Source organism: Macaca mulatta, chromosome 3, assembly GCF_049350105.2.
Source record: "Macaca mulatta isolate MMU2019108-1 chromosome 3, T2T-MMU8v2.0, whole genome shotgun sequence".
Classification (NCBI taxonomy): domain Eukaryota; kingdom Metazoa; phylum Chordata; class Mammalia; order Primates; family Cercopithecidae; genus Macaca; species Macaca mulatta.
This window is the reverse complement of record NC_133408.1, coordinates 56,436,899-56,463,633: the sequence shown is the minus strand read 5'-3', so window position 1 is coordinate 56,463,633 and position 26,735 is coordinate 56,436,899. Positions and strand designations below refer to the sequence as shown.

The 26,735-nt window shown below is 48.8% G+C and overlaps 1 protein-coding gene across 2 annotated transcripts in view; it reads right to left on the bottom strand.

Annotated features, from left to right (window-relative positions):
• Nucleotides 1-22,424, bottom strand: part of GALNT17 (polypeptide N-acetylgalactosaminyltransferase 17) — a 612,851-nt gene extending 590,427 nt beyond the window's left edge. Inside the window, exon 1 of one of the 2 annotated variants that reach the window (XM_015133353.3) lies at nt 20,688-22,424. In XM_015133353.3, coding sequence (XP_014988839.1) covers nt 20,688-20,925 — 238 coding nt within the window. In that variant the 5' untranslated portion in view covers nt 20,926-22,424. 2 annotated transcript variants of the gene reach the window in all.
• Between the last annotated feature and the right edge of the window lie 4,311 nt (nt 22,425-26,735).

Sequence of the window (26,735 nt, the reverse complement as noted above, 5' to 3'; positions counted from 1 at the left end):
TGGAGATTGCACCATTGCACTCCAGCCTGGGCAACCAGAGTGAAACTCCATCTCAAAAAAAAAGAAAAAGAAAGAAAGAAAGAGAGAGAGAGAGAGAGAGAGAGAAAGAGAGAAAGAAAGAAAGAAAAGAAAGAAAGAAAGAAAGAAAGAAAGAAAGAAAGAAAGAAAGAAAGAAAGAAAGAAAGAGAAAGAAAGAAAGAAAGAAAGAAAATGTGAAGCATTAACGTTAGAGCCTATCTCATGGGGAAGAGGAAAAGTGGATCAGGATTCCCCGAGGCTGTGGGCTTTCAGATGGCCCTGAAGAAAGGGCTGGAGCACCAAGCAATGATGTTAACTAGGGGAGAGGGACCACAGATGAGTGACTAACTGCAGTTTTGCTAAGCTGAGTTCTTGTAAAGAGGATGAGAATGAAGACATTAGACCAGTCTACTCCTCCCCTTGGGTCTGCATATACAAGACCCTTTCTTTTACTGGAAAAGAAAAAGTATTTAATTCAAACCACCCATTTGTAACTACTGTTTGGCTTTTGTTTTCCCTCCAAACTGTTTTCTGCAAGTAAACACAGCCCAAGGATGCTTTTATCTTCCCGAGTATTCACCTTCAGCTAATGAAAGAAAAGAAAAAGCTCTTGAAAAGATATTTCATGAGATTTGTGTATTTTATTAGTCATTTTATCCCCTTTCTTCAAGTCTCCTGGAATTAGTTCAATTGCAGGAAGATGGGTAGGCAGGCAGGAAAAAAAAAATTAAAGTGGATTTTAGAACGACTTGGCAAATTAGCAAAGTTTTTAACATCATTAAAGAGCTCTTAAATATTCTTCCCCGAACTCCATTTTTATCTTGTGAATGCATTTCAGTAATTGCTCTAAAGGAAATTGTGGAACTTTGGCACAAACATAAATGTTTGCATGATTTAAAATTCGGTGGCAGCAAAGATCATGATTTTTTTAATTGCTAATGCTTAAACTAACCTTTTCAGTTTGTCTCATCTTGAAAAATGCCAGTTCCTTTCAGTAGAAACTGTAATAAAGACAATGCATATATTATTTAGTTGTTTATAATTGCAAACAACTTAGCCGTATTTCAATACTTATCCCTCAGCTCCAAGAAGCAGCGTAAGTAGGGGATGATTATAATCATTCCATCATCCTGTAAATAGAGTACTGGTACACTGAGAAACAAGGCTATTTTCTTCTTTTTTTTTTTTTTATTTTTTTTGAGACGGAGTCTCGCTCTGTCCCCCAGGCTGAAGTGCAGCAGCGCGATCTCGGCTCACTGCAAGCTCCGCCTCCCGGGTTCACGCCATTCTCCTGCCTCAGCCTCCTGAGTAACTGGGACTACAGGCGCCCGCCACCACGCCTGGCTAATTTTTTATATTTTTAGTACAGATGGGGTTTCACCGTGTGAGCCAGGATGGTCTCGATCTCCTGACCTTGTGATCCACACACCTCGGTCTCCCAAAGTGCTGGGATTACAGGCGTGAGCCACCGCACCCAGCCAAGGCTATTTTCTTAAATCCAACAGCAGATCAAGCACAGAAGCTGATCTAGAAATAGGTGGTGTCCAATCCAACCATCTCACCGCCCCCCCAAACTTATTGTTTAAGATCAATCAATATTTGATTGATATCTAACTGCAGGGGAGCCTGAAGATTAGCTCTGTGCCCAAGAGGAAAAAAAAATTCCTTGATCACATGAATCAAGTGCAGAAAGGGAGAGTAGACAGCCTGGCCTGTCACTTAGGTAGTTACCTAACTGAATTAGTCCATAAATAACACTAGCTGCTGTAACAGATAAGCTCTAAAATCTCAATGGCTGAACACAATGGTCCCATGCAGGAGATGGCAGGAGATGGCTGGGGAGCACAGTACTCTGCTCCATGTATTCACTCAAGGACCAGGATCCTTCCTCTTTTTTTTCTTTTTTTTTTTTTGAGTCAGGGTCTCGCTCTGTTGCCCAGGCTGGAGTGCAGTGGTGAGATCATGGCACACTGCAACTTCCAACTCCTGGCCTCACGCGATACTCCCGCTTCAACCTCCCATGTAGCTGGGACTACACACACTACCATGCACGGCTAGGATCCTTCCATCTTATATGCCACCAAGAGGTGAACTCCAAGGCCATCGCTGAAAGGTAAAGAGAGAAGGCATGAGGACCCCGCAGGAGTTTTTGTGGGCCAAGCCTGATCACACAGCAAACATCACTTCCGTCTACCTCTCATTGCCCGAAACTCAATCACATGGCCCTATCTAACTGCAGGGGAGCCTGAAGATTAGTTCTCTGCTCGAGAGGAAAAAAAATCCCCTGGTGAACACAGCATTGCCTCTGCCACCGCAACTAGAGACAATGGTAGTTCTACGCTGCTTGATATTGACCTCTCTAATCCAGACCCTAGTAAAATAGGTACCATAAAAAAAAAAAAAAAAAAAAAGACATGCTCTTTCCCTTCCAGAAACTCCAAACTAAAATTCTACACTGCCACTCAAACCTAGGTCCGTGGCACAGATCAGGATGGTGAACAGGAACGAGAAGGGTGCCCTGGAATCAAAGGAGTTACATTCTCGACGCAAGACAACTGCATCAGCCATTTGTATCAGCTTCCCAGAAGCGTGTGCCTAGGCAATGACACAAAACCTCTGAAAGCCCCTCCTCCAGCCCCCAACACACTTCCAGGGCCTGCGACCTCAGCTGGAAGGTGAAGCTCCTATGCAAGGCTTAACATCCATTCAAAAATGACTGTCACAGTCATTTACACTAGATCTTGCCCAATTAAAGCCACCATGATACCAACACAATGGATGTGCAATCATAGGGAGGACACGGGGCAGAAGTCAAGGAACAAAACTTGCCAGAGGCTTGCTGAGAGTCGCCCAAATGAAGAAGAAATTAACAACATGCACTTGTCAGCACTCCTGTTTTGTTGTGCTAATTTCCTTGCAAATAGAAGCAAAGCCTTTTAATTAACTTAATATCAATTTCACTTTTCTCACATTTTGTTCTAATTATGGGCTGGATTTAAAGCTCACACAGCATAATTTAGAGTCCTGGAATTAACAGCTTTACAACTTTACACACGAGTGACTGCTAACCTGGGTGAAGGTGGGTTCCCTGCAACCATCCTGACCCTGGTTGCCAGCATCCTTGTGCTCACCCCAGCACACATTTTCCCGCACTGCAGTCCTGGACCCAACCACCAACCAAGCAAGACTCAATCCCATACCCAGGAGGCAGTGAGTACCAACTTTGCAAAGGAGACCCAGAATGGAGCAGTTGGTAGGTGTCTCTGGACAATTTGTTTATTTCCCTTAGTTTCATCTTCCTCACATGTAAAACAGGTGTAATAGTATAAACAGGTCTGATGTCGAATTAAGTTAACGTAAAACACTTGATATGTGGTTGACGTTCAATAGAAATGGCTGTGTATGGCCGGGCGCGGTGGCTCACGCCTGTAACCCCAGCACTTTGGGAGGCCAAGGTGGGCGGATCACGAGGTCAGGAGATCGAGACCATCCTGGCTAACATGGTGAAACCCCGTCTCTACTAAAACTACAAAAAATTAGCCGGGCATGGTGGTGGGCGCCTGTAGTCCCAGCTACTCGGGAGGCTGAGGCAGGAGAATGGCATAAACCCGGGAGGTGGAGTTTGCAGTGAGCCGAAATCGCGCCACTGCACTCCAGCCTGGGAGACAGCGAGACTCCGTCTCAAAAAAAAAAAAAAAAGACAAGAAGAAGTGGCTTTGTATTAGCCAGGCGTGGTGGTGCACGCCACGCCTGCAGTCCCAGCTACTCAGGAGGCCAAGGCAGGAGGGTCGCTTCAGCCCTGAGTTTGACAGCAGCCCAGGCAACACAGCAAGACTCCGTCTCCATAAAAAGATAGTTTATAAAATCAGCAGGGCTTGTTGGCATGTACCTGGAGTTCCAGCTACTTGGGATGCTTGAGCCCAGGAGTTCAAGGCTGCAGTGAGCTATGATGGTGCCACTGCACTCCAGCCTGGGAGACAGAGCAAGACCTTGTCTCAAAACAACAAAATCAAATAGTTGCGTATGGTTAACTATGGTATACATATACACATAAAAATATCATACTACTATTGTATTTCATCAAATCTAAGATGCCTTCAACTGTAAGATACACCATTTTTATGGACCCCTGAGGGGGAAAAAATACGCTACCAATTAAATGATGACATGTCACTGATCATAAGGTAACTCCCAATTTCAGAGATGTAAAAATGTCTTAACAGGCAAAATACAATTATGTATGTATGTGTGAATGCCCGCAGCCTTCAGTATTCTAGTTAATTGAATTTCTAGTTGGCCAAGAATCTTGCTAAGTTTTAATATTCAATGGAATGTATTGGGGTAGAGAGGGCATGGTGGACACTGTGGATGCACAATGCAAATGGCGTGCCCTCTCTCCTTCTCTTTTGCTACCACCATACTTATTTTCTCTGGAAAGCAACTATTCTCTTGAAGCAAAGTTGGTCATGGAACTATGTCCTGGTTCACATGTGGAGCCTACCAGGTAGACTTCTGGAAAAGATCTTCTTTCCTGGGTAAACAATAAGAGCAGATGTGGCCACCAGTACAGGAATCCCTAGCTGGTACAAAGATGCAATGGCTGGAATTGCGGCAGCCATCTTGTAACCATGTGGAAAAGACCAAAAGAAATATAATGGCATGAGCCATGACACTCTGATGCCAAACCAGTGCTAGCTATCACTACCTCTGGACTTGTGAAATGAGAACAAATTACTTGCTGACAAATTAATTCTTAAATGACACAGAGAGTGATTTTTAAAAAATGAGTAAAACCCATTACCTTGGAAACTATTGGGCTGGCCATGTCAACAATTCATTTTGGGGAAACACAGAGATGAACAAGGGCTAAAAGAAGATCCACTGAAAGTACCATAAGAGGTGAGAAGAAAGGACATTTAATTCTGACAAGGTGGTCAGGGGAGGTTACAGGGAATGAAGGGCTTTTGAAATGGTCCTTGGAGAGGCCTGGCGCGGTGGATCACGCATGTAATCCCAGCACTTTGGGAGGCCAAGGCAGGCAGATCATGAGGTCAGGAGTTTGAGACTAGCCTGGTCAACATAGTGAAACCCCATCTCTACAAAAAATACAAAAAATTAGCCAGGTGTGGTGGTGCACGCTTGTAGTCCCAGCTACCGGGGAGGCTGAGGCAAGAGAATTGCTGGAACCTGAGAGGTGGAGGTTGTGGTGAGCTGAGATCATGCCACCGCACTCCAGCCTGGATGACAGAGTCAGACTCCATCTAAAAAAAAAGAAATGGTCCTTGGAGAATGCCTGAGATTTTAATAAGATGAACGTGAAGATTAATACTGAGTGTCAACCTGATTGGATTGAAGGATGCAAAATATTAATCCTGGGTGTGTCTGTGAGGGTGTTGTCAAAAGAGATTAACAACACTTGAGTCAGTGAGCTGGGGAAGGCAGACCCAGCCTTTATCTGGATGGGCACCATCTAATCAGCTGCCAGTTGAATATAAAGCAGGCAGAAAAACATGCAAAGTTAGACTGGTCTAGCCTCCCAGCCTACATCTTTCTCCAGTGCTGGATGCTTCCTGCCTTCGAACACTGGACTCCAAGTTCTTCAGTTTGGGGACTTGGACTGGCTCTCCTTGCTCCTCAAGGTTGCAGACAAACTTACTGTGGGATCTTGTGACTGTGTAAGTTAATACTTAACAAACTCATATATATTATATATATCACATATAATATACAACATATGTATATATTGTTATCTATTATATATACATTATATAATATACATTATATATTATATATACTTATATATTATATGTATTTATATATTATATACTTATACATATTATATATAATATATAAATACATATAATATATACTTATATACAATATATATTATATAATGTAATAATATAATACATATATAATACAATAAAATATATAATATATAGTATATATAATGTATATATGTTATATACATATATAATATCTCATTGTATTGTCAGGGTTCTTTAGAAGGACAGAACTTATATATATAATACATAAATTATATATAATATATAATATTATATATATATAATACATAAATACAATGAGAGAAAGAGATGTTATTCATAATCTGAGGGTTAAAGGAACCTATAATCATACCGGTCTCATTTTATAGATGCACAAACTTTGGTCCCTAGAAATAGAGTAAACCTAGAACCATGGTCTCCTGAACCCAAATTCATGCTCTTTCACCAGAGAAGTACGGCACCTAACAAGCTGTGTGTAACTACAGGACATTCCTCAGTAAACGCTAATCACACAATTAGCCATTGTGTCCGAGGCTAGGATGGAAGAAGTCCTTCTGGAACCCTGTTCCCCCTTAACCGTCAGCACGCTCGCGTGTTGGTGTCTGGACGTGGCCGCCTGTAATTACAGCAGCGGTTTATTACTCATGCATGGCAAAGCTGAGACTCTGCAGTTAGCAATGACAGGGACATGATTAAAAGGGAAAACTTCTCTATCAGTGGCTCAGCGGATTGTCATGCACATGTCAGAGCAGTCTAAAGACCTGTGAGCAGCAATCACTGGGGGAGAGGAAGGTCTTTCAGCCCCTGTGAGTCCTGCATTTATTGTAAGTGCTGTGGGAGGGAGGATGGTGGGGAGGGAGGGAGAGAGAAGGGAGGGAATGCAGTGAGCACTTCCTCTCGCTGGACTTCTTCCCAGGGGCCACATGGGCACCACATCTCCAGACTGCACTGTTGAGCGGGAGATAATTTATCTGCTGCTTTGTGGCTCCCCTCCTCCTCCATCCTTCCAGCCAAAAGCCACCCATGGAGAGTTGGCTTCCCTGTACTTCTGGATTCCATCTCTTCTCCCTTAAGGAGCTGCTAGGAAGTCAGGTCTTGCCCCTGCAACATGAACCCTGAATCCAGAAGGAGTGAGAGGACCCGGAACCGGCATTGGCCTCAGCGCATACCAGCGGACTCAGTTGTTGCAGCAGCCACAGCTGTGACAATCCCAGTAAGAAGTGGGCTGCAGTGGTGGCACCTGGGGACGAACAAATCTCTGTGTCATTTGAGATCCGCAGTCACTCAGCGGTTGGGGAGCTGAGAGGAGACTGAGTCTGGAGTCAGGCCACTCCATCCACTCCTCTCCACTGCCTGCTGAAGAATCCCTGCAGCCCAGCACAGCTCGCCTCCTCTTTGGCTCAGGGAGGTATGGAAAATGGAAAGGGACAGAAATATTCCTTTAAAAAAAAACCCATATGGGCCCTGTGGGGTGGCTCATGCCTGTAATCCCAGCACTTTGGGAGGCCAAGGCTGACGGAGCACTTGAGGTCAGGAGTTCGAGACCAGCCTGGCCAAGATGGTGACAACCAGTGTCTACTAAAAATACAAAAATTAGTGGGGTGTGGTGGCACACGCCTGTAATCCCAACTACTCAGGAGGCTGAGGCAGGAGAATCGCTTGAACCCAGGAGGTGGAGGTTGTAGTGAGCCGAGATCGTGCCACTGCGCTCCAGCCTGGGCAACAAAGTGAGACTCCTTCTCAAAAAATACGAATAAAAAAATAAAGAAACCCGTATGAACTTTATAAAATTAATCAGTGAAGAAGAGTGGGGAGGAATGAAAATAAACCAAGCTTGCAGCACATTCAGCGTTCATCAGTAGGTCAGCTTGTTCTCTGACCTGCTTGTTCATGGTTTTTTGCTACCTACTGTCCTAGAATCATGCAGACCCTATTTTTATGTATTTATTATTAATTATTATTATTAATTTTAGAAACAGGGTCTCATTCTGTCACCCAGGCTGGAATGCCGTAGCACAATCACAGCTCACTGTGATCTCAAACTCCTGGGCTCAAAAGAGATCCTCCCACCTCAGCCTCCCGGGTAGCTGGGACTCCAGGTGTGCACCACCATGCCCAGCTAGGTTCTTAGTTCTTTTGTAGCAATGGAGTCTCGCTTTGTTGCCAGGCTGCGACCCTGTTACAAGATTATAGTTCCCCTTAACTGCTCCATGGATGACAAGGTAAACATGAAGTGTTAAGTTTTCCCTTCAAGACACTCTTTCAGGTCCTACACAGCAACGAATCTGTGGACATCAGCTGACCCGAAGAACCCCACAAGAAGCTGACTCACCAAAGAATGCAATTTCCACATCCTGACAATTTCATCCCTCTTATGCCGACCAATCCATGACCCCAATTCTACAGCCCCTTGTCCTCCATGATCCCCTTAAAAGCCCCAGCCCAGGCTGGGTGCAGTGGCTCACAACTGTACTCGCAGCATTTGGGGAGGCCGAGGTGGGCAAACCACGACGTCAGGAGATCGAGACCATCCTGGCTAACACGGTGAAACCCCGTCTCTACTAAAAACACAAAAAGTTAGCCAGGCGTGGTGGCATGCACCTGTAGTCCCAGCCACTTGGGAGGCTGTGACAGGAGAAATTGCTTAAGTCCGGGAGGCAGAGGTTGCAGTGAGCCGAAATCGTGCCACTGCACTCCAACCTGCACAACAGAGCAAGACTCCGTCAAAAACAAAACAAAACCCCAGCCCAGAACTCCTTCGGGAGATGGATTTGAGGGTCTCCTCCCATTTCCTCACTCTGTGCCCTGCAATCATTAAACTCCTTCTCTGCCACAAACCCTACAGTCTCGGTGTAACTGGTCAGTTACTGAGTAGTGGGCATATGAACCTATTGGTTCTGTAATACTTTTGGGACCTGGCATATCCCTGGTAAAATTACACATGTATCCTTCCAATTAGATGACAATGTCTAGATAGATGTGACCTCTGTAACTCCTTGTACTCTTGCATCTAAGCTTCCTCCTGCAGCAAGGAAGAGCTCACTAATGGATGTGAACAACTAATAATAATGATGATTATCAGGTACTGGACATGCTGAGGGCCTGGGTAACACCTGAGCTTGCATCCTATGGCACCAACGCCCACCATGGTGGGAAATTTCCCAGGAATAAGCTGATCCACCATCAGGGGTTGCTGATGGATGCCGCAGATGACGAGGAGGTGAGGATACTCGAGGAGCTGACAAGGGGATTTTGGACAGACTCACCATTACGAAGGACAGGAGCACAGGGAGCTAGAAACAGTGGCAAGGTTGAGGGCTGGACCTCAACAAGGTGTAAGAGAAGTGGGAGCCCAAGAGAGGGCTCAGGTCAGAGAGCTCCAAAGCTGATTCAGATTTTCCAAATGCAGCAATTCCAGATGTTGACTCTTTTTTTTTTTTTTTTTTTGAGACAGAGTCTCGCTCAATTGCCCAGGCTGGAGTGCAGTGGCACGATCTCGGCTCACTGCAAGCTCCGCCTCCCGGGTTCACACCATTCTCCGGCCTCGGCCTCCCACAGTGCTGGGATTACAGACGTGAGCCACCGCACCCGGCCCCAGATGTTGACTCTTAGTTCTGGATGTGATCACGGAGTCAAACAGGGAGCAAATGACATGCAACTGAAATCACTCTGAGGTTCAGAGGGTTGGTGGAGTCCTCAACTCAGAGGAATGGCAGGGCCAGCCACGCCAGCAACACCAGCTCTCTATACCCACTGCTGCATTCTTTTTTTTTTTTAAATAGAGATGGGGTCTCACAATGTTGCCCAGGCTGGCCTCGAACTCCCAGGCTCAAGTGATCCTCCCACCTCACCTTCCCAAAGTGTTGGGAGGCTGAGCCACCACACGAGCCACCGCATCCCGCCCTACTGCTGCATTCCAACCCACTCTCCCAACATCCCCGGATGCACTAAGCCGCAACCTGACATCACGTTAAGTCAACATAGTGACTTGGTCACACAATGGCTCCCCAAGCCTACACAATTAAGTCCAAATCAACCTGGGATCCAAAACCTGGCCCAGTCCAGCCTCCACCCAGTCCTCCTAACAAACTCCCCTTCACCAAGGAGCTCCCACCACACCTCCTCACTTACACGTCCCCACACACTCTTCCGCCCATGCCATTCCCTTGCCAGGAACTCTGCAGATTCCTAGTTCTGGCTCTGACCACCTCTCAAGGGCATCCATTTCTTTTCTTTCTTTAAGATGGAATCTCGCTCTGGAGTGCAGTGGTGGGATCTCATCTCACTGCAACCTCCGCCTCCCAGGTTCAAGTGATTCTCCTGCCTCAGCCTCCCAAGTAGCTGGGATGACAGGTGCCACCACACCCAGCTAATTTTTCTACTTTTAGTAGAGATGAGGTTTCACTGTGTTGGCCAGGCTGGTCTTGAACTCCTGACCTCAAAAGATCCACCCGCCTCGGCCTCCCAAAGTGCTGGGATTACAGGCGTAAGCCATTGCACCCGGCCAAGAGAATCCATTTCTTCTGATTTGCTTTCACACCTTCCACAAGGTAGACTCTCTACCTGGCACCTATTGTGCATGCACGAAAATTTCTAAGTGTTCTTGCTTAAATTCAGCACTTATTGGCTAAGCACCTACTGTGCACCAGTTCAAGCCTCCCTACTTCCACGCTCAGTCTAATATTCTTTTCTTTTCTTTTTTTTTTTTTTTTTGAGACGGAGTCTCGATCTGTCGCCCAGGCTGGAGTGCAGTGGTGCAATCTCAACTCACAGCAACTCTGTCTCCCAGGTTCAAGTGATTCTCCTGTCTCAGCCTCCCAAGTAGCTGGGATTACAGGCATGCGCCACCATGCCTGGCTAATTTTTGTAATTTTAGTAGAGACGGGGTTTCACCATGTTGGCCAGGCTGGTCTCGAACTCCTGATAAAGTGATCTACCTGCTTCGGGCCTCCCAAAGTGCTGAGATTACAGGCCTGAGCCACTGTGCCCAGTCAGTCTAATATTCTTTAGGGACAGAGCACATCCCTGGTAAAGCCACAAAGGTATCTTTCCACTATTCCACAATGCCTAAGTAAGCACGATCCCTGCACATCATTGTACTCTTAGCATCTAGCCTACGCCTCCCAGCAAGAAAGTGCTCACTGATGGATATGAATGACCGTCATGTTCTGTAATTGGGTTTGACAGAGACAGGCTGCCATTTCTTCTCCTAGGCATCAAAAGCCATCAGCCAAAGGCACCATCATTATAAGTAAGAGGAGGAGCAGGGGATGCGAGGAGAAGGAAGAAGGAAATGGAGTTTGGCTCAGATAAACACATGGAAGAGAGAAAGATCCAAAAGTAGTCCAAAGAGTCCAAGAAAGTTACAAGGAAAAGGACCTCCTCTCACCTCGTTTGAGATTCACATAGCAAAAAACAATGACCACACTCTGCTACGAAGCATCTCTAGCTGTCCATGCATCCATTCAAGAAATATCTCCTGAGGGCCCCGCACGGTGGCTCATGCCTGTAATCCCAGCACTTTGGGTGGCTGAGGCAGGAGGATCACTTGAGGTCAGGAGTTTAAGAGAGGGCTGGCCAACATGGTGAAACCCCATCTCTACTAAAAATACACACACACACACACACACACACACACACACACACAGAGAGAGAGAGAGCGCGCCAAATGTGGTGGCTCATGCCTGTAATCCCAGCACTTTGGGAGACTGTGGCAGGAGGATCACTTGAGGTCAGGAGTTCAAGACCAGGCTGGCCAATATGGTGAAACCCTGTCTCTACTAAAAATACACACACACACACACACACATACAGTCTAATATTCACACACACAAAATAGCCGGATGTGGTGGTGCATGCCTGTAATCCCAGCTACCAGGGAGGCTGAGGCAGGAGGATCACTTGAACCCGGGGGAGGCAGAGTTTGCAGTAAGCAGAGATCTTGCCACTGCACTCCAGCCTGGGTGACAGAGACTCTGTTTCAAAAAGAAAGAAAGGAAAGAAAGGGAAGGAAGGGAAGGAAGGGAAGGAAGGGAAGGAAGGGAAGGAAGGGAAGGAAGGGAAGGAAGGAAGGAAGGAAGGAAGGAAGGAAGGAAGGAAGGAAGGAAGGAAGGAAGGAAGGAAGGAAGGAAGGGAGGGAGGGAGGGGAAAAGGAAAAGGAAAAGGAAAAGGAAGGAAAGGAAAAGAAAAGAAAGAAAGAGAGAGAACATCTCCTGAGTACCTACCTTGGCCGAGGGCAGCTCTAAGTGTCTCGGGAATATAATGGGAAACAGCACGCATGGCCCTTCCCATAAGTACTTTGTATTCTCACAACTGCTGTGTGTTGGGTTTCATTCTTATGCTATACATTTTGAATTTCAATTCATTCTGACATATGACAGTCCCATTTTGCACTTAAAAAGTGAAGGGACTTGCCCAAGGTCACAGAGGTAATAAGCAACAGTGGAAATCAAATTCAGTCTGTCTTTTTTTTTTTTTTTTTTTGAGACAGATTCTTGCTCTGCTCACTGCAACCTCCACCTCCCAGGCTCAAGCAATTCTCCCGCCTCAGCCTCCCAAGTAGCTGGGATTACAGACGCCCGCCACCAGGCCTGGCTAATTTTTCTATTTTTAGTAGAGACGGGGTTTTGCCATGTTGGCCAGGCTGGTCTCTAACTCCTGACCTCGTGATCCACCTGCCTCAGCCTCCCAAAGTGCTGGGATTACAGGCGTGAGTCACCACACCTGGCCCTGAGTGTCCTTTTAATACACTGGTTTTGAGGGGTTTTGTTAGAGTTTGGGTCTTGCTCTGTCACCCAGGATGGATGAGTGCAGTGGTGCAATCACGGCTCACTGCAGCCTCAAACTCCTAGGCTCAAGCGTTCCTCCCACCTCAGCCTCTTTGGTAGCTGCGACCATGGGCATGCACCACAACGTCTGGCTAATTTTTTATTTTTTGTAGAGACAAGGTCTTGCTATGTTGCCCAAGCTAGTCTTAAACTCCTGGTCTCAAGCCATCCTTCCGCCTCAGCCTCCCAAAGTGCTAGGATTACAGGCGTAAGCCACCGCGCCTGGTTCTTCCAATATAGTCTTAAAGACTCCCAGGTCATCTAATCTTAGGTTGTTTCTTCACTGGCCTTGGGCTTGGGTGTGCTCATGTTCCATCTTCCTGTGGTCACTCTTAGCTCTAAGTAATTACCGAGCTTTCTTCCTGTCCACAGAGGGCACTCCAGATTTGGCAACAAGCAAAGGTCAGGGGGGTTGGGTTTCTTCAGCGAGAATGACACTGGCTGCCTCTCCTACTACCTCTGGGCTGGTCAGGCGGCAGCTGCCCCCACTGGCAGGGTGCCAGTCACACTCACGTGCCAGTCACACTCACCTGCCAACACAGATGTGCCCGCATCTGAGGGCTGTCCAGAAACAGGACTCTCTGTTTCTTCAGGAGGGGCCAGCTGCAACCAGACACCTTGAGTCCTCAGAGGTAAAGGGAGTGGGTGTCCCTCTAGCACCCAAGCCCTGGTTCTGGGACCGAGACTTCCACAAGCCAGGGCCCGCACCTGTCCTCAATCCCTGTGGAATGTCTGCGTGCAGCAAATGAAGGCTTGAACTGCCCTGGTTTCCTTCTGATGTTCCCTGCAGCGACTGATTTTAATATGCACATGTGCCCTCTCCCTCCCTTCGCTCCTTCCTGCAGGAAATGGTGGTACCATCCAGCATCTGTGGGCTGCAAGAAAGAAGAAATATAAACACCAGACCACCTCTGGCATTGATGAACACAGATGCTTTCCAAATGCCATGCCTCTCTTTTTGTTTTTGGTTTTGGTGTTTGCTTGCTCGTTTGTTTTTGAGACAGAGTCTCGCTCTGTCGCCCAGGTTGGAGTGCAGTGGCATGATCCCTGCTCACTGCAACCTCTGCCTCCCGGGTTCAAGCAATGCTCTTGCCTCAACCTCTTGAGTAGCTGGGATTACAGATGCTCGCCACCAAGCCTGGCTAATTTTTGTATTTTTAGTAGAGACGAAGTTTCACCACCTTGGCCAGGCTGGTCTGAAACTCCTGACCTCAAGTGATCTGCCCGCCTCGGCCTCCCAAAGTGCTGGGATTACAGGCATGAGCCACCGTGCCTGGCCACCATCCCTCTCTTTCTGACTCCACCTTGGAGACCTGACCCTCTGTCTCTCTGTGCCAACTCCATCCCTCTCTTTCTGACTCCACCGTGGAGACCTGACCCTCTGCCTCTCTGTGCCAACTCACTTCCCTTGCCTAGGGAGTTCAGTTGGGTGGGTTGTGGTGTGCTGGGGCTACATAGGAGAGTTTTGTTTTCCTATCGCTCAGACTCCAACTTCAAGTGCCTGAGTGGCCTGGGGGCAGGACTGGAAGAGGTAATTTTGACTTCTCTCCATTTCTACAAAGATTTTCAATTTCTTTAAGTAACTCCACTTCTATTCAATATCTTTCTGAAATCTAAATTTGGTACCTAAGTTGAATCAATTGCATTTCTTCTTATGACAGAGAAGCCCTGGGCTCACAGGGCTACAGCTCTGATGTGTGCCCTGCATGGGGACTCTGAGGAGGGGAGGGGGTGTCTCTAAGGTTTGGAGCCTGCGAGGGGCAAGTGAAATTCCAGACCCCTCCATCTCTTTCCCCTTACTCATTAGGAAAGTGCTGGACTCCTGGGAGGAAGTACTCTGGTATTCCTGAACCTGGCTCTGCCCTTCCCTAACTGTGTTACCCTGGAGAAGTCACACAGTAGCTCTGTTTCTCACCTTTCTCATCTCTAAAATGAGAGAAATAAGTAACTTCCTCAGGTGACAGAAACATGATAGAAAGCCAAAAATCACGTACAGAAGAATTTTAATAAGAAATCCATCTGTCCCTAGGTTCACTTTCTTTTTTATTTTATTTTATGCTATTCTATTTATTTATTTGAGACCGAATCTCGCTCCGTCACCCAGGCTGGAGTGCGGTGGTGCAATCTCAGCTCACTGCAACCTCTGCCTCCCAAGTTCAAGCCATTCTCCTGCCTCAGCCTCCAGAGTAGCTGGGATTACAGGCACGAGCCACCGCACCCTGCTAATTTTTGTATTTTTTTTAGAGACAGGGTTTTGCCATGCTGGCCAGACTGGTCTGGACCTCCTGGCCTCAAGTGATCCACTCACCTCGGCCTCCCAAAGTGCTGGGATTACAGGTGTGAGCCACTGTGCCCGGCCACTAGGTCCACTTTCTTAATGCTCGTACAAAGCCAACAGGCCATCGTTTAAAATGTTTTTAAACACGGTATTGTTTCCTGTATAACTGGTTTAGATTTTCCAAATTTTTTACAATAAATATGAATTAATTTTATTCTACAAAAAAGAATATGTAGTTGACCCTTGAACAAGGGTCTGAACTGCACGGGTCCACCTGTACATAGATTTTTTTTCTTCCTCTGCCACCCCTGAGACAGCAAGACCAACCCTTCCTCCTCCTCAGCCTACTCAATGTGAAGACGACCAGGATGAAGACCTTTACAATAATCCACTTCTACTCAATTAATAGTAAATAGATTTTCCTTCCACATGATTTTTTATTTTTCTTTTGAGCCAGAAGGCTGGAGAGCAGTGGTACAATCATAGCTCACTGTAGCCTCGAACTCCTAGGCTCAAAACATCCTCCCACCTCAGCTTCCTGAAGAGCTGGGACCACAGGTGTGCACCACCATGCCCGGCTGATTTTTGTAAAGATGAGATCTTGCTATGTTGTCCAGGTTGGTCTCCTGGCCTCAACTGATCTTCTCACTTCAGCTTCCCATAGTACAGGGATTTTACAGGCATGAGCCAATGCGCCCAGCCTATACAATTTTCTTAATATTTCCTTCTCTTTAGCTTACTTTTTATAAGAATATAGTGTATAATACACACAATGTAGAAAATAAGTGTTAATCAACTGCTTATGTTACCAGTTAGCCTTCTGGTCAAGAGTAGGCTATTAATAGTTAAGTTCTGGGGGAGTCAAAAATTATACTTGGATTTCTGACTGTGCAAGGGTTGGCATCGCTAACCTCTGCATTGTTCAAGGATTAACTATAAAGCCATATTCACGTTATGAAATCATACATTTAACAAAAACACGCTGAAACTTGCCGATTCCTAACCTGGCTCACTTCCGAGGGCCTTCGTCCGAGGGCCTCGAAGGATCTCGTTCTCTTCAGTCAGGAAGGTGAAGACTAGAGGAGCCACAAGATGGCGCAGGCAAGATGGCTTTCTGACACTCAGTCTCTCTAGCTGAGTCCTCCCAGCCCCTACTCCTCTCCACATCCATCCAACCCAACCCAGCCTTTACAGCCTTGAGGTTATTTCCTATCTGGCCATCACTTACCTCCTCAAACTAGTTCCCAGCAACTTGATCAACCAATAAACCTTAAGTGCCCCATTAAGTGCAAGGGGCTGTGGTGTGATGAGGGATGGAGGTGGTATTAAAAGTCAAAAATAGGCCAGGCGCGGTGGCTCAAGCCTATAATCCCAGCACTTTGGGAGGCCGAGACGGGCGGATCACAAGGTCAGGAGATCGAGACCATCCTGGCTAACACGGCAAAACCCCGTCTCTACTAAAAACACAAAAAATTAGCCGGGCGAGGTGGTGGCGCCTGTGGTCCCAGCTACTCGGGAGGCTGAGGCAGGAGAATGGCGGGAACCCGGGAGGCGGAGCTTGCAGTGAGCTGAGATCCGGCCACTGCACTCCAGCCTGGGCGACAGAGCGAGACTCCGTCTCAAAAAAAAAAAAAAAAAAAAAAAAGTCAAAAATATGGTTCCAGCCCTTAAAAGGCCTATGGTCAAGGCGCTGTGGCTCACACCTCTAATCCCAGCACTTTGGAAGGCCAAGGCCGGGGGTGGGGAGGGGGATGAAATGGAGTGGGTGGGGATCACTTGAACCCAGGAGTTTGAAACCAGCCCTGGCAACTTGGCAGAACCCCATCTCTACAAAAAATTTGTTAGGCATGGTAGCACGTACTTGTAGCTCCTGCTACTAGGGAGCCTGAGGTGGGAGGATCACTTGAGCCCAGGAAGTAGAGGTTGCAATGAGCTATGATTGCATCACTACACTCCGGCCTGAGTAACAGAGTGAGACTCTGTCTCAAAAAAAAAAAAAAAAAGAAGCCTATAGGCAGGGCACAGTGGCTCACGCCTGTTATCTCAGCACTTTGGGAGGCCAAGGCGGGCGGATCACTTGAGGTCAGGGGCTCAAGACCAGTCTGGCCAACATGGCAAAACCCCATCTCTACTAAAAATACAAAAAATTGCCAGGCGTGGTGGTGGGCGCCTATAGTCCCAGATACTTGGGAGCTGAGGCAGGAAAGTCGCTTGAACCCAGGAGGCGGAGACTGCAGTGAGCGGAGATCTTACCACTGCACTCCAGCTCGGCAACAGAGCAAGACTCCATCTCAAAAAAAAAAAAAAAAAAAAAGTAGCAGCAGCCAGGAGGAGGTAGAGCCCTCCATAAATCCCACCTGCTTGGACTTCACAGGGGTCCACGAGAAAGATTTAAGAAACTTGAACAACCTTTAAAATGCCCGGCTCCCACTCTGTACCAAGTGGCCTTGGCCCTCTTACATGCACAGTGCACCAGCTCTAGCAGTCTCTCCATTAATTCCAAAGGAATAAAGAACATTAAGGTCAAGGTTTCCTTCTCCACCCTCGGGAGCAATGAATGAAGACCGGCTGCAGAGCAAGAGAACACGTGTCTCCCCAGGCACTAGGAGCCCTTTGCCTTCTCACTGCAGCCTCCCACTGCAGCGGGTGGAGAGCATCAACAGATGGGACACGGGTGGAGAGCATCAACAGATGGGACACGCCGGCAGAGGATGAAGGTGCTTGAGGGGCCAGGTGGAGATAGGAAGAGTCCCCTATATTTCACAATTTTTCCCTGCTCTTTTCCTGCAGGCTTCATGTCACCGCAAATGACACTAGGCAGTCAGGCCGATGACATCTGCCTAGTCGCAGCTTGCATTCTTAGCTTGCCCAGGAAAAGCTCTCAACTTGGCCTTGCTGCCCACTTACAAGTCAGGAAAACTCAGCCTTCCCGCCCCACAGCACCTGACTCCACCAGCCCAGGAACTGTTTACAGGGCAGAAGAACACAGAGAAGGAAGCCAGATGCCAGCCGATCTGAAGCAAGCTCTCAGCTTAAGTCCTCGAAACGAGCTGGCTTTGGAGGTCGGATGGGTTTTCTACCTTTACTCTGTTTGATGTAGGCAGCAGAGTGCCAGGCAGTGGGTCAAGGGCCGTGTCCCAAGTTTGTTAGAAAGGCAAATTCTCAGCCCCCACCCCACACCCAGACCGGGACGGGAGACCCAGAAATCTGTCTTAAAGGGCTCTTCAGTGATTGTGATGCACACGCTGAAGATCGAGACACTGGTGCAGGAGCTAAGAACCTCCATTCTGGAGCCTGACATTCCAGCTTCAATTCCCAGCTCTGACACTCACTAGCCAGGTGACTGTGAGCACGTTGTTCAGGTGGGTGTCAGAGCACCCATCTCGCAGGTCATTGTAAAGGCTCAATGGGTTCATGTAAGTCTGTGACATGTAGAAAGTAGCCTCCTAACCTTCCTTCACCTAGTGTTCTCATTTCTCATCTGGGGATGGGTGGAGCCTCTCTGGACAGATGTGAACATACAGTGAGATAATGCACTTGTAATGTCTTCGCACACATCTGGCACACAGCAAGAATTCCATCAGTTATTATTATAGAATTTTATTATTCCTATGAGGGAAGTTTTGGGTACAGCTATATAACATTTAGTGCTCCTAATTGAAACTAATACTGGGGCCAGGCATGGTGGCTCACTCCTGTCATCCCAACACTTTGGGAGGCCCAGGCGGGAGGACTGCTTGAAGCCAAGAGTTTGAGACCAGCCTGGCCAACCTAGCAAGACCCTGTCTCTGCAAAAAATTAAAAGGTTAGCAGGGTGTGGTGATGCACATCTGTAGACCCAGCTACTTGGGAGGCTGAGGCCGGAGGATGACTTGAGCCCAGGAGTTCGAAGCTGCAGTGAGCTGTGACTGCACCACTGCACTCCAGCCTGAGTGACAGAGCAAGAAGACCCTGTCTCACAAAAAAAAAAAAAAAAAGGAAAACATAAAACAAAGAAACTGATACTAAAATAACCTGTGTCCCTGAGAAAAGCCTGATGAGTGAGGGAAACCAGGTTATCCTTTGAAGTTCCTATGGGTATGTCTACGGCAGGAATCTATCCCAAATTATAAGCCACCCCGTAAGTTTCTGATTCCTCCAGAAATGAACTATTAGTTTTTATTGCATTCTGTGCCATATTTCAGACACTTGAGAGAACAGCTTCTGCATAACTTTCGTGGGCTACCCTGACAGCCAGGCCATATACCCTGTAAGTTCAAGGCATCCCCTGGATACCTGTCAAATGGCATTGAGAAGACCGCAGCATCCTTTCATCGGCTCAGAGATCTGACCTCCCGTCTCCCTCCACCCCATCCCTCCGCCGAGTACCCAGCAGGGACCACTGGTGAGCAGGAAGGGAACCATCTGCCATCCTCCTTCTCCCTGCCCCCTGCCACCACGGTGAAGACAGCTGAGCCTGATCCTCCAGTGTGAGAAGGTATACGTCTGTATTTGCAATTCCACATATTTTTGTTTTCAACAAATCTAATACTCCTTTCACTTAGGGGGAAACCATGGATAGAAGTTTGTGCCTATGGGGTCGAGAGCACAGGCTCTGTGGTCAACCAGACACAGGGTTCTGACTCCAAACTCTATTATTATTCCTATTACAGCGGTTTGGGGCGCAGTTATACCTTATTTAACACAGGGCAACTTAGTTAACCTCGCCTCGCTTCTTTTTCTCATTTCCCCTCTGGGGATGGGTGGAGTCTCGCTGGACAGATGTGAACATACAGTGAGATAATGCACTTGTAATGTCTTTGCACGCATCTGGCACACAGTAAGAATTCCATCAGTTATTATTATCACGATCTGCGTGATTATCTGCAGTTCGTTTGAGAACATGAGTTAGCAGCTCAGAAAGGGAGGAGGCAGTCTGTACCTAAGTATGTATCTGCTTGGATAACCCCACGAGTCCTGGAAACCTGCCTGTACTCAGGTAGGTAACACTCACTCCGACTTTGGGGACAGCAAGTGTCCAATGACCTGGCCCAGGTGTGACGAGAGCACATAAAAAGTCTCCCTCTTCTGAAGTACTGAGGACAACATTTTAGATGGCACAGATTCTGACAATTGTCACTAATGGGATGCCACATCTCGCTTTGCTACATTCTGGAAACTTCCCAGGCCCACCTTGAACTTTTAACAATCGCCCCTCCGCAGCCCCCAAGGAGAAACAAAGGAAGCGGGAAGGGAGGAGTCCTCATTCTTAGCTAAGCAGCTCACCTCATAGAGAGATGGCATATTCCTCCGATATACTACCGAAGCGCATTAGCTCTGCGACCTGGGGCCTTGCCTTTGTCTGCAGACATCTAAGCCCTCCAATCTCCCCGCTCCCTACTCCCCCACCAAACGCTGGGCTCTAAAACTATTTCCTCCTACACGTCTGCCCGCGTGCCTCCGGTCCCATTTGGCCGCTACACTAGTTTCTGCGCTCGGGCTGGAGTCGCCAGGGAATGATTTCCAGTCCGCACGCGGGGACCCGGAGCCAACCGTACTGACATGTTTCCAGGATAAAACCAAACTTGCAGGTGGGGCACGGAAAAGAATCAGGCAAGTTGTCCTTTCCAGCAGCCCCGGCCATCTGCCCGAGATGGGGCAGGAAGAGTAAGACGGAGAGCGCGGGAGCCAGGATGTGCCGGCTCCCAGACACAGCGCGCAGCGCGCAGGAACCCCGGGGCTCACTCTGTGCCCGGCCCGCCCGCACCGAGCCCCGGAGGCGCCGGCGTGCGTCCTTACCATTCAGCTGCCGGTACACTATGTCCTCCAGCAGCGACAGGCGCTTCAGGACCGCATCCTGGATGGGGCTGGCGCTGTGCGCGCTGAGGTTGGCCACCTCGGCGCGCGGCCGGATCTCGTGGAAGGCGTCTCCGCTGCGCACCGCGATGGGCCGGCACTTGGCCAGGAAGAGCACGAAGCCGGCTACCGCGATCAAGTTCAACACCAGCAGCACTTTGACTCTTCTCAGTGAAGCCATCAAACAGCCCAGCCGGCCCTCGCCCCGGACCCGCGCCCCCTGGGGCTCCGGCGAGGCGCGGGGCAGCCAGGGGCCGTGCAAGCCTCACACACCAGACGGCCGGCAGGGATCCAAGCCCCTGCCCGCCCCACCTCAAGGATGCTCGGGCGGCGGAGACAGCTGGGAGGACGGAACGGTCGTGGGGAGCGCGGAATCGCTCACACGGAAGACCCCGCTCTGCAGAAGTGCTCCCCGAGACGCCTACTCAGTCCACGGCGCACGGCCCCTTCCAGGCGTCTCGGGGAAAGGCCAGGGACTTCGGGGTCTCTCTTCTGCACCAGCAAGGGGTTCGCCTCTGGACCTCTAGCTGCCGGCGCCGCGGACTCCGGGGCCGGCAGGCGGGGCCGCCCGGGAGGCGCAGAGGGAGCGGCGCGCAGGTGCCGGGCTCAGGGATCGCCGCCCGCCCACGGCGGAGCGCGCCGCGCCTGGGGCCGCACAGCCTCCACCCTCGCCCGCAGGCGGCCGTCGCGGCGCGCCACCCGCGCTCTTCAGCAGAGGACCCGCTTCCCCTGGCTGGCGCCTTTGTTCCGCTCACCGACCCGCTTCATCGCGCCGGGCAGAGGGGAAGCTCGCGCGGGGCGCCCGCATCCTCGAGGCTCCGCAGTCACGCTCAAGTCTCAATTACTCTCAAAGTGGGGGCAACACTAGGGGGCGGCGCGGGGCCGAGCGCGACGTCCTCTCCGCCCCCCGCGCGGGGTCTACCCCACCTCGCCGGCAAACTCACCAGCGCGCTCAGCGCCGCCGGCTGCCGGACACGTTCCAAGCCCCCAAACCGCGCCAAGAGCCTTCGGGGCCTGCAGGGCGCACCGGCCTGTCTCGGAGCTGGCGCGTCGCGAGGCTGGCCGGAAGGAGTCGGACCTCAAAAGTCACAGCAGTTCTCTACCCCCTCCGACAACGCCGCGGGGGAGCGCGGCGGGGAGGGACGCGCGGCAGGGAGGGACGCGCGCCGTATCACCCTCCGCTCGCCAGATCCGGCTGCGCGGCTCGTCCCGCGCCCCCGGGAGCCAAACGCCGAGTCTCCCAATTGGCGGACGCAGTGACACCGCCGCTGCGGCACCGAGAGCCACACAGCCCTTGAGCTGGGGAGCCCTGAGGGGACGCGCAGGTGGCGGCGGAGGGCGGGGCGCGGCCCGAGGGGAGCGGCGGCGGCGCCAGCTCCTCCTCCGCCGCCCCTGGCCGCCCTGTCCCCGCGAGGCTGTCGGCCGCCGCCGCCCGCAGGCTGCCGAGCGCACAGCTCCCCGGCTTGCCGGCTCGTGCGCGCGCACCCGGGCAGGGCGGGGGCGCCTGGAGAGTGGGGACCGCGCGGGATGGAGGCAGTCAAGGCATGCTGGCTGCGGCCGGCGCTGGAGGGACCCTTTAGTTCTCAGTACTCCCCGAGCGGGCGGGTTCGTTCCATCCCGGTTGGCGATGAAGACATCCTTCTCTGTGTGCTCGCGGCTCCGCGCTGCGTGGCCAGGAATGGCTAGAGGGAAAATCTGGCCTGGAGACTTGGATTCTGAGACTTTCGGAGCCAGGCCGGGCGTGAGCGGGCTTGGGGGGATTCCCTGCGGACAAGAATTCTGACCTACCCAGTCACTGCTTCTAGGCCCAGCCACAGCTCTGTTCAAATTTTATTATAAGAAGCATATTGATTTGGCTACTGGTTTTCCACTACCTCTTCTTCTTCCCAAAACCCAGGAACTCGAAATACTGGAATTCAAACCCCCCTGGCTGATCCATTTAATTCCTTGGGTCTAAGATAGAAATCAGGCCGCCAACTAATAAAAATCGGGCAGCAAAGCTAGACGGAGCTGGTCGTTTTCCCCTCATCATTTTGATCTCATTACAGTTTTTGTTTTGCTTTTTTTTCTGGGGCTTGGTTTCTTGTTTTGTTTTTGCTTATGTATTAAGTTTTGATTTTTAACACAGAAATGCACATGCAAAAAAAATAGTCTTTTTATTTCATTCCCTTGGAACTCTGTGCCTGGTTGCAATCGGATCCTCAGGGCGCATGCTTTGTATAATCTACCTGAAAGTGGACACAAAACAGTTAAATGAAAAAGGCACAAGGGATGATTTTTAGCCACACATGTTGGACAAGACAGAGGCTGTGTGGGAAGAAACTTGGGTTACTGAGCATCTCACGGAGTATCCAGTTGAGTTGGGTGTTATTATAACCACACTACAGATGGAACTAGCACAATCAATGGAAGCTTCTGCAAAAATAATTTTTGAACATTCACTCAGCCGCAGGACTGAAGCCAGGGAGGCTGAGGCATTGGGTTAGGGTGCCCAAGCAGCAGTAAGTGGCTCTAAGTACGTGCTTGAGGCTGACTCTCAAGCCTGTGCGTATTTGGGAATGTGAAACAGGAAACAAAGTAGAGGAAACAGCCTCAGAGTAATCGAGAAGTTTCCAGGCAAATTTCAACTTCAGAGAGATTTCTGTGCTTTCTCTAAAGTCAGAGAGGTCCCAGATCCAAATTAACCATTGGCTTTATCATGCATCCTCCAGGCGCCTCCTCCCAGCTCCTGCACGCATTCTGGACAGCTTCTGTGTTCAAAAATGACACTGGACACTATACTCAATGAGTGACCCACTGTCATGGCCACATCCTGAACGCTGCATTCACAGAGAAGCATTCCACTCCTGCAGTCCTGCACTAAAATCCCAGCCTGTTATTACTGTTCCCTAGCTTTTTACCTCTCCCATTCTCAACTCCAAACATATTTTTCAGGCAACAACTTCCTTCTGCTTCCCAGGTATCTATGCCTCTCTATCCCCTCTGGAGTTTCTTCCCTCCTCTTCCTGGAGTTCATGGTTACTCATTTATTTCAAACACATTCCTAATAGCACCTGCTATTAAGAATCATGCACATGTCTATCACGTTTTTCCACTGTCCCAGCCCAGTAATCCCCAACTCTGAATCACTTTCACCTTCTTCTTTCTCAACCCAAGAACAAAGGCAAGAGCAAGTCTATCCAGGGAAAACCCCATCATCTCGAGGCCTGCAGACATTTCCAATTGGTGGTGTCTGACCTTACCTGGGCCTTTGATTCTACTCTATTCCATGTCCTAGCCAACTCCTCTCCCTAGAGACACCCCACCCTAGCTAGACTTCAGGAGTTCATGAATGGCCCTCAGTCAGATGCAAAAATGTATCTGCATGTTACATAGACATTTTTTTCTGGGGAAAAGACCTGTAAGTTTCATCAGATTCTCAAAATAGTCAATGACCCTAAAAGTTTAAGGACCTGCCTAGCACACGTTATATATGCAAAAACATAATCAACTAAACGTTTATTATATACCAGCTGCTTCTGAAACCAACAAAATTACACTTCAGTGGCTGTGTGGTCTGCTAGCCATAAGGTCTGGGTTCTAGTCCCTTTTTGGTCACCAAAGAATAAATCTGTTCTTGACTTTAAAAGAAGAAATTTATCTTGGATGGCACCCAAAACCTTTCCCAATCATAAAACTCAGTTTAACTACAAAAGCTTTATCAAAAGAGTTTCTTTGGTTGGTTGATTGGTTGAGCAAACTAAAAGGAAACAGACCAATAGTATTTCTGTGCAAGGACTTTTTATTTCAAATACATTTTTCACTCAACCATGGTTCAAATAACATATACCTTTGATATGACTCTGTCCACTCTGTTTGCGTGTTAAAAATGTATCACATCTCATCTGAGTCCATTACAAGAGTTAAAATACTTGGAGTTTCTCCAAGGGAAACCAGGGACTCATCTCTCTACAGAGGTTTGGCCAACCCATTTATTCTTGTTAGAACTGGTGAGGCAAAGCCATCACTTTCATAAAACCCCAGCATTGCAAAAGATATGGGAGTTTTTGTTGTTATAATTCCAACTTTTACTTTAGATACAGAGGGTATGTGTGGTGTGCAGGTTTGTTACATGAGTATATTGTGTGATGCTGAGGTTTGGGGTTTGGATTCCATCACCCAGGTACTAATGAGCATAGTAACCAATAGGTAGTTTTCTTTTTGTTTGTTTTTGAGACAGTCTTGCTGTTGCCCAGGCTGGAGTGTAATGGCGCGATCTGGGCTCACTGCAAACTCCACCTCCTGGGTTCAAGCGATTCTTCTGCCTCAGCCTCCCAAGCAGCTGGATTAGAGGCAAGGCCACCACGCCTGGCTAATTTTTGCATTTTTAATAGAAATGGGGTTTCGCCATGTTGGCCAGGCTGGTCTCCAACTTCTGAACTCAGGTGGTCTGCCCGCCTCGGCCTCCCAAAGTGCTGAGATTACAAGAGTGAGCCACTGTGCCTGGTTGGCAGTTTTTCAACCCATGTTCCCCTCCCCCCACCCTTGTAGTAGCCCCCAGTGTCCATTGTCCCCATCTTGATGTCCACACGTACTCAATGTCTAGCGCCCACTTATAAATGAAAACATGCAGTAATTGGTTTTCTGTTCCTATTTTAATCCTTTTACGATTATGGCCTCCTACCTGCAGGGTTTTGTTTTGTTTTGTTTTTTAGACGGAGTTTCAGTCTTGTAGCCCAGGCTGGAGTGCAATGGCATGATCTCGGCTCACCGCAACCTCCGCCTCCCGGGTTCGAGCAATTCTCTTGCCTCAGCCTCCCGACTGGCTGGGATTACAGGCACGTGCCACCACACCAGGCTAAATTTTGTATTTTTTTAGTAGAGGCGGGGTTTCTGCATGTTGGTCAGGCTGGTCTCGAACTCCTGACCTCAGGTGATCTGCCCACCTCGGCCTCTCAAAGTGCTGGGATTACAGGCGTGAGCCACCAAGCGCAGCTGCAGATTTTTTTTAAGGAGGAAACAAAAAGACATGAATCTACCTCCCCGCTTCAAGAATTCACAGTGTAGCAGTGTTGGAGAGCTTACAGGGGAGGTAAGTAAACAGGGAGAGACCAAGCTGTGTTGAGTGCTCAGTGCCTAGGTATTGTGTGTCAGGCATTGTACATGTATCAACCTAGCCTCACCATTGAATCTGTTGTGTGACCTTGAGCAAGTTACCTCACTTCTTTGGGCATTATCTGTTTTTCTTTTTCCAGCTGTCAAACAGGAATAATATCCATAATCCTACCTCTTGAAGTTGCAAGCATAAATGAGCTAATACATGTAAATTACTTAGCTCAGTGCTAGGCACCTAATAAGCACCATGAAAATAAGCAAAGACCACCCAAGTGAGGACAAGCAAAGGCTATCTATTCTGACCTTGCTATTGTAAGGGAGTCAGCCATCATCCCTTGCATAGGGTGGAAACTTGAAGGCAGGCAGAGGAAAGAAAAGAAAAGCTTATGGGTGCTCAGTGAGGTGGCTCACGCCTGAAATCGCAGCACTTTGGGAGGCCAAGGTGGGCAGATCACCTGAGGTCAGGAGTTTGAGACCAGCCTGGCTAATATGGTGAAACCCCATCTCTGCTAAAAATACAAAAATTAGCTGGGCGTGGTGGGACACCTCCCAGTTACTAGAAAGGCTAAAGCAAAAGAATTACTTGAACCTGGGAGACAGAGATTGCAGTGGACCAAGATTGCACTACAGCACTACAGCCTGGGCGACAGAGTGAGATTCTGTCTCAAAAAATAAAACAAGAAAGAAAAGAAAAAGAAAAGCTTCTGGGGCGTGAAAGGGACAAGTGCACCCTGATTGAAGGCTGCTAGTCTGGGGAAGCGGGAGGTGAGCTAACGTAGAAGCAGGGTATCCATGGGATCAGTAAGGAGGACATATTTCGCTTTCAGTTGGTTGGTTCAAAGTTGAAAATTGGGCAAAAATCTGAGAAGCTGGCAGCCATGTCCTGGCCATGTGGAG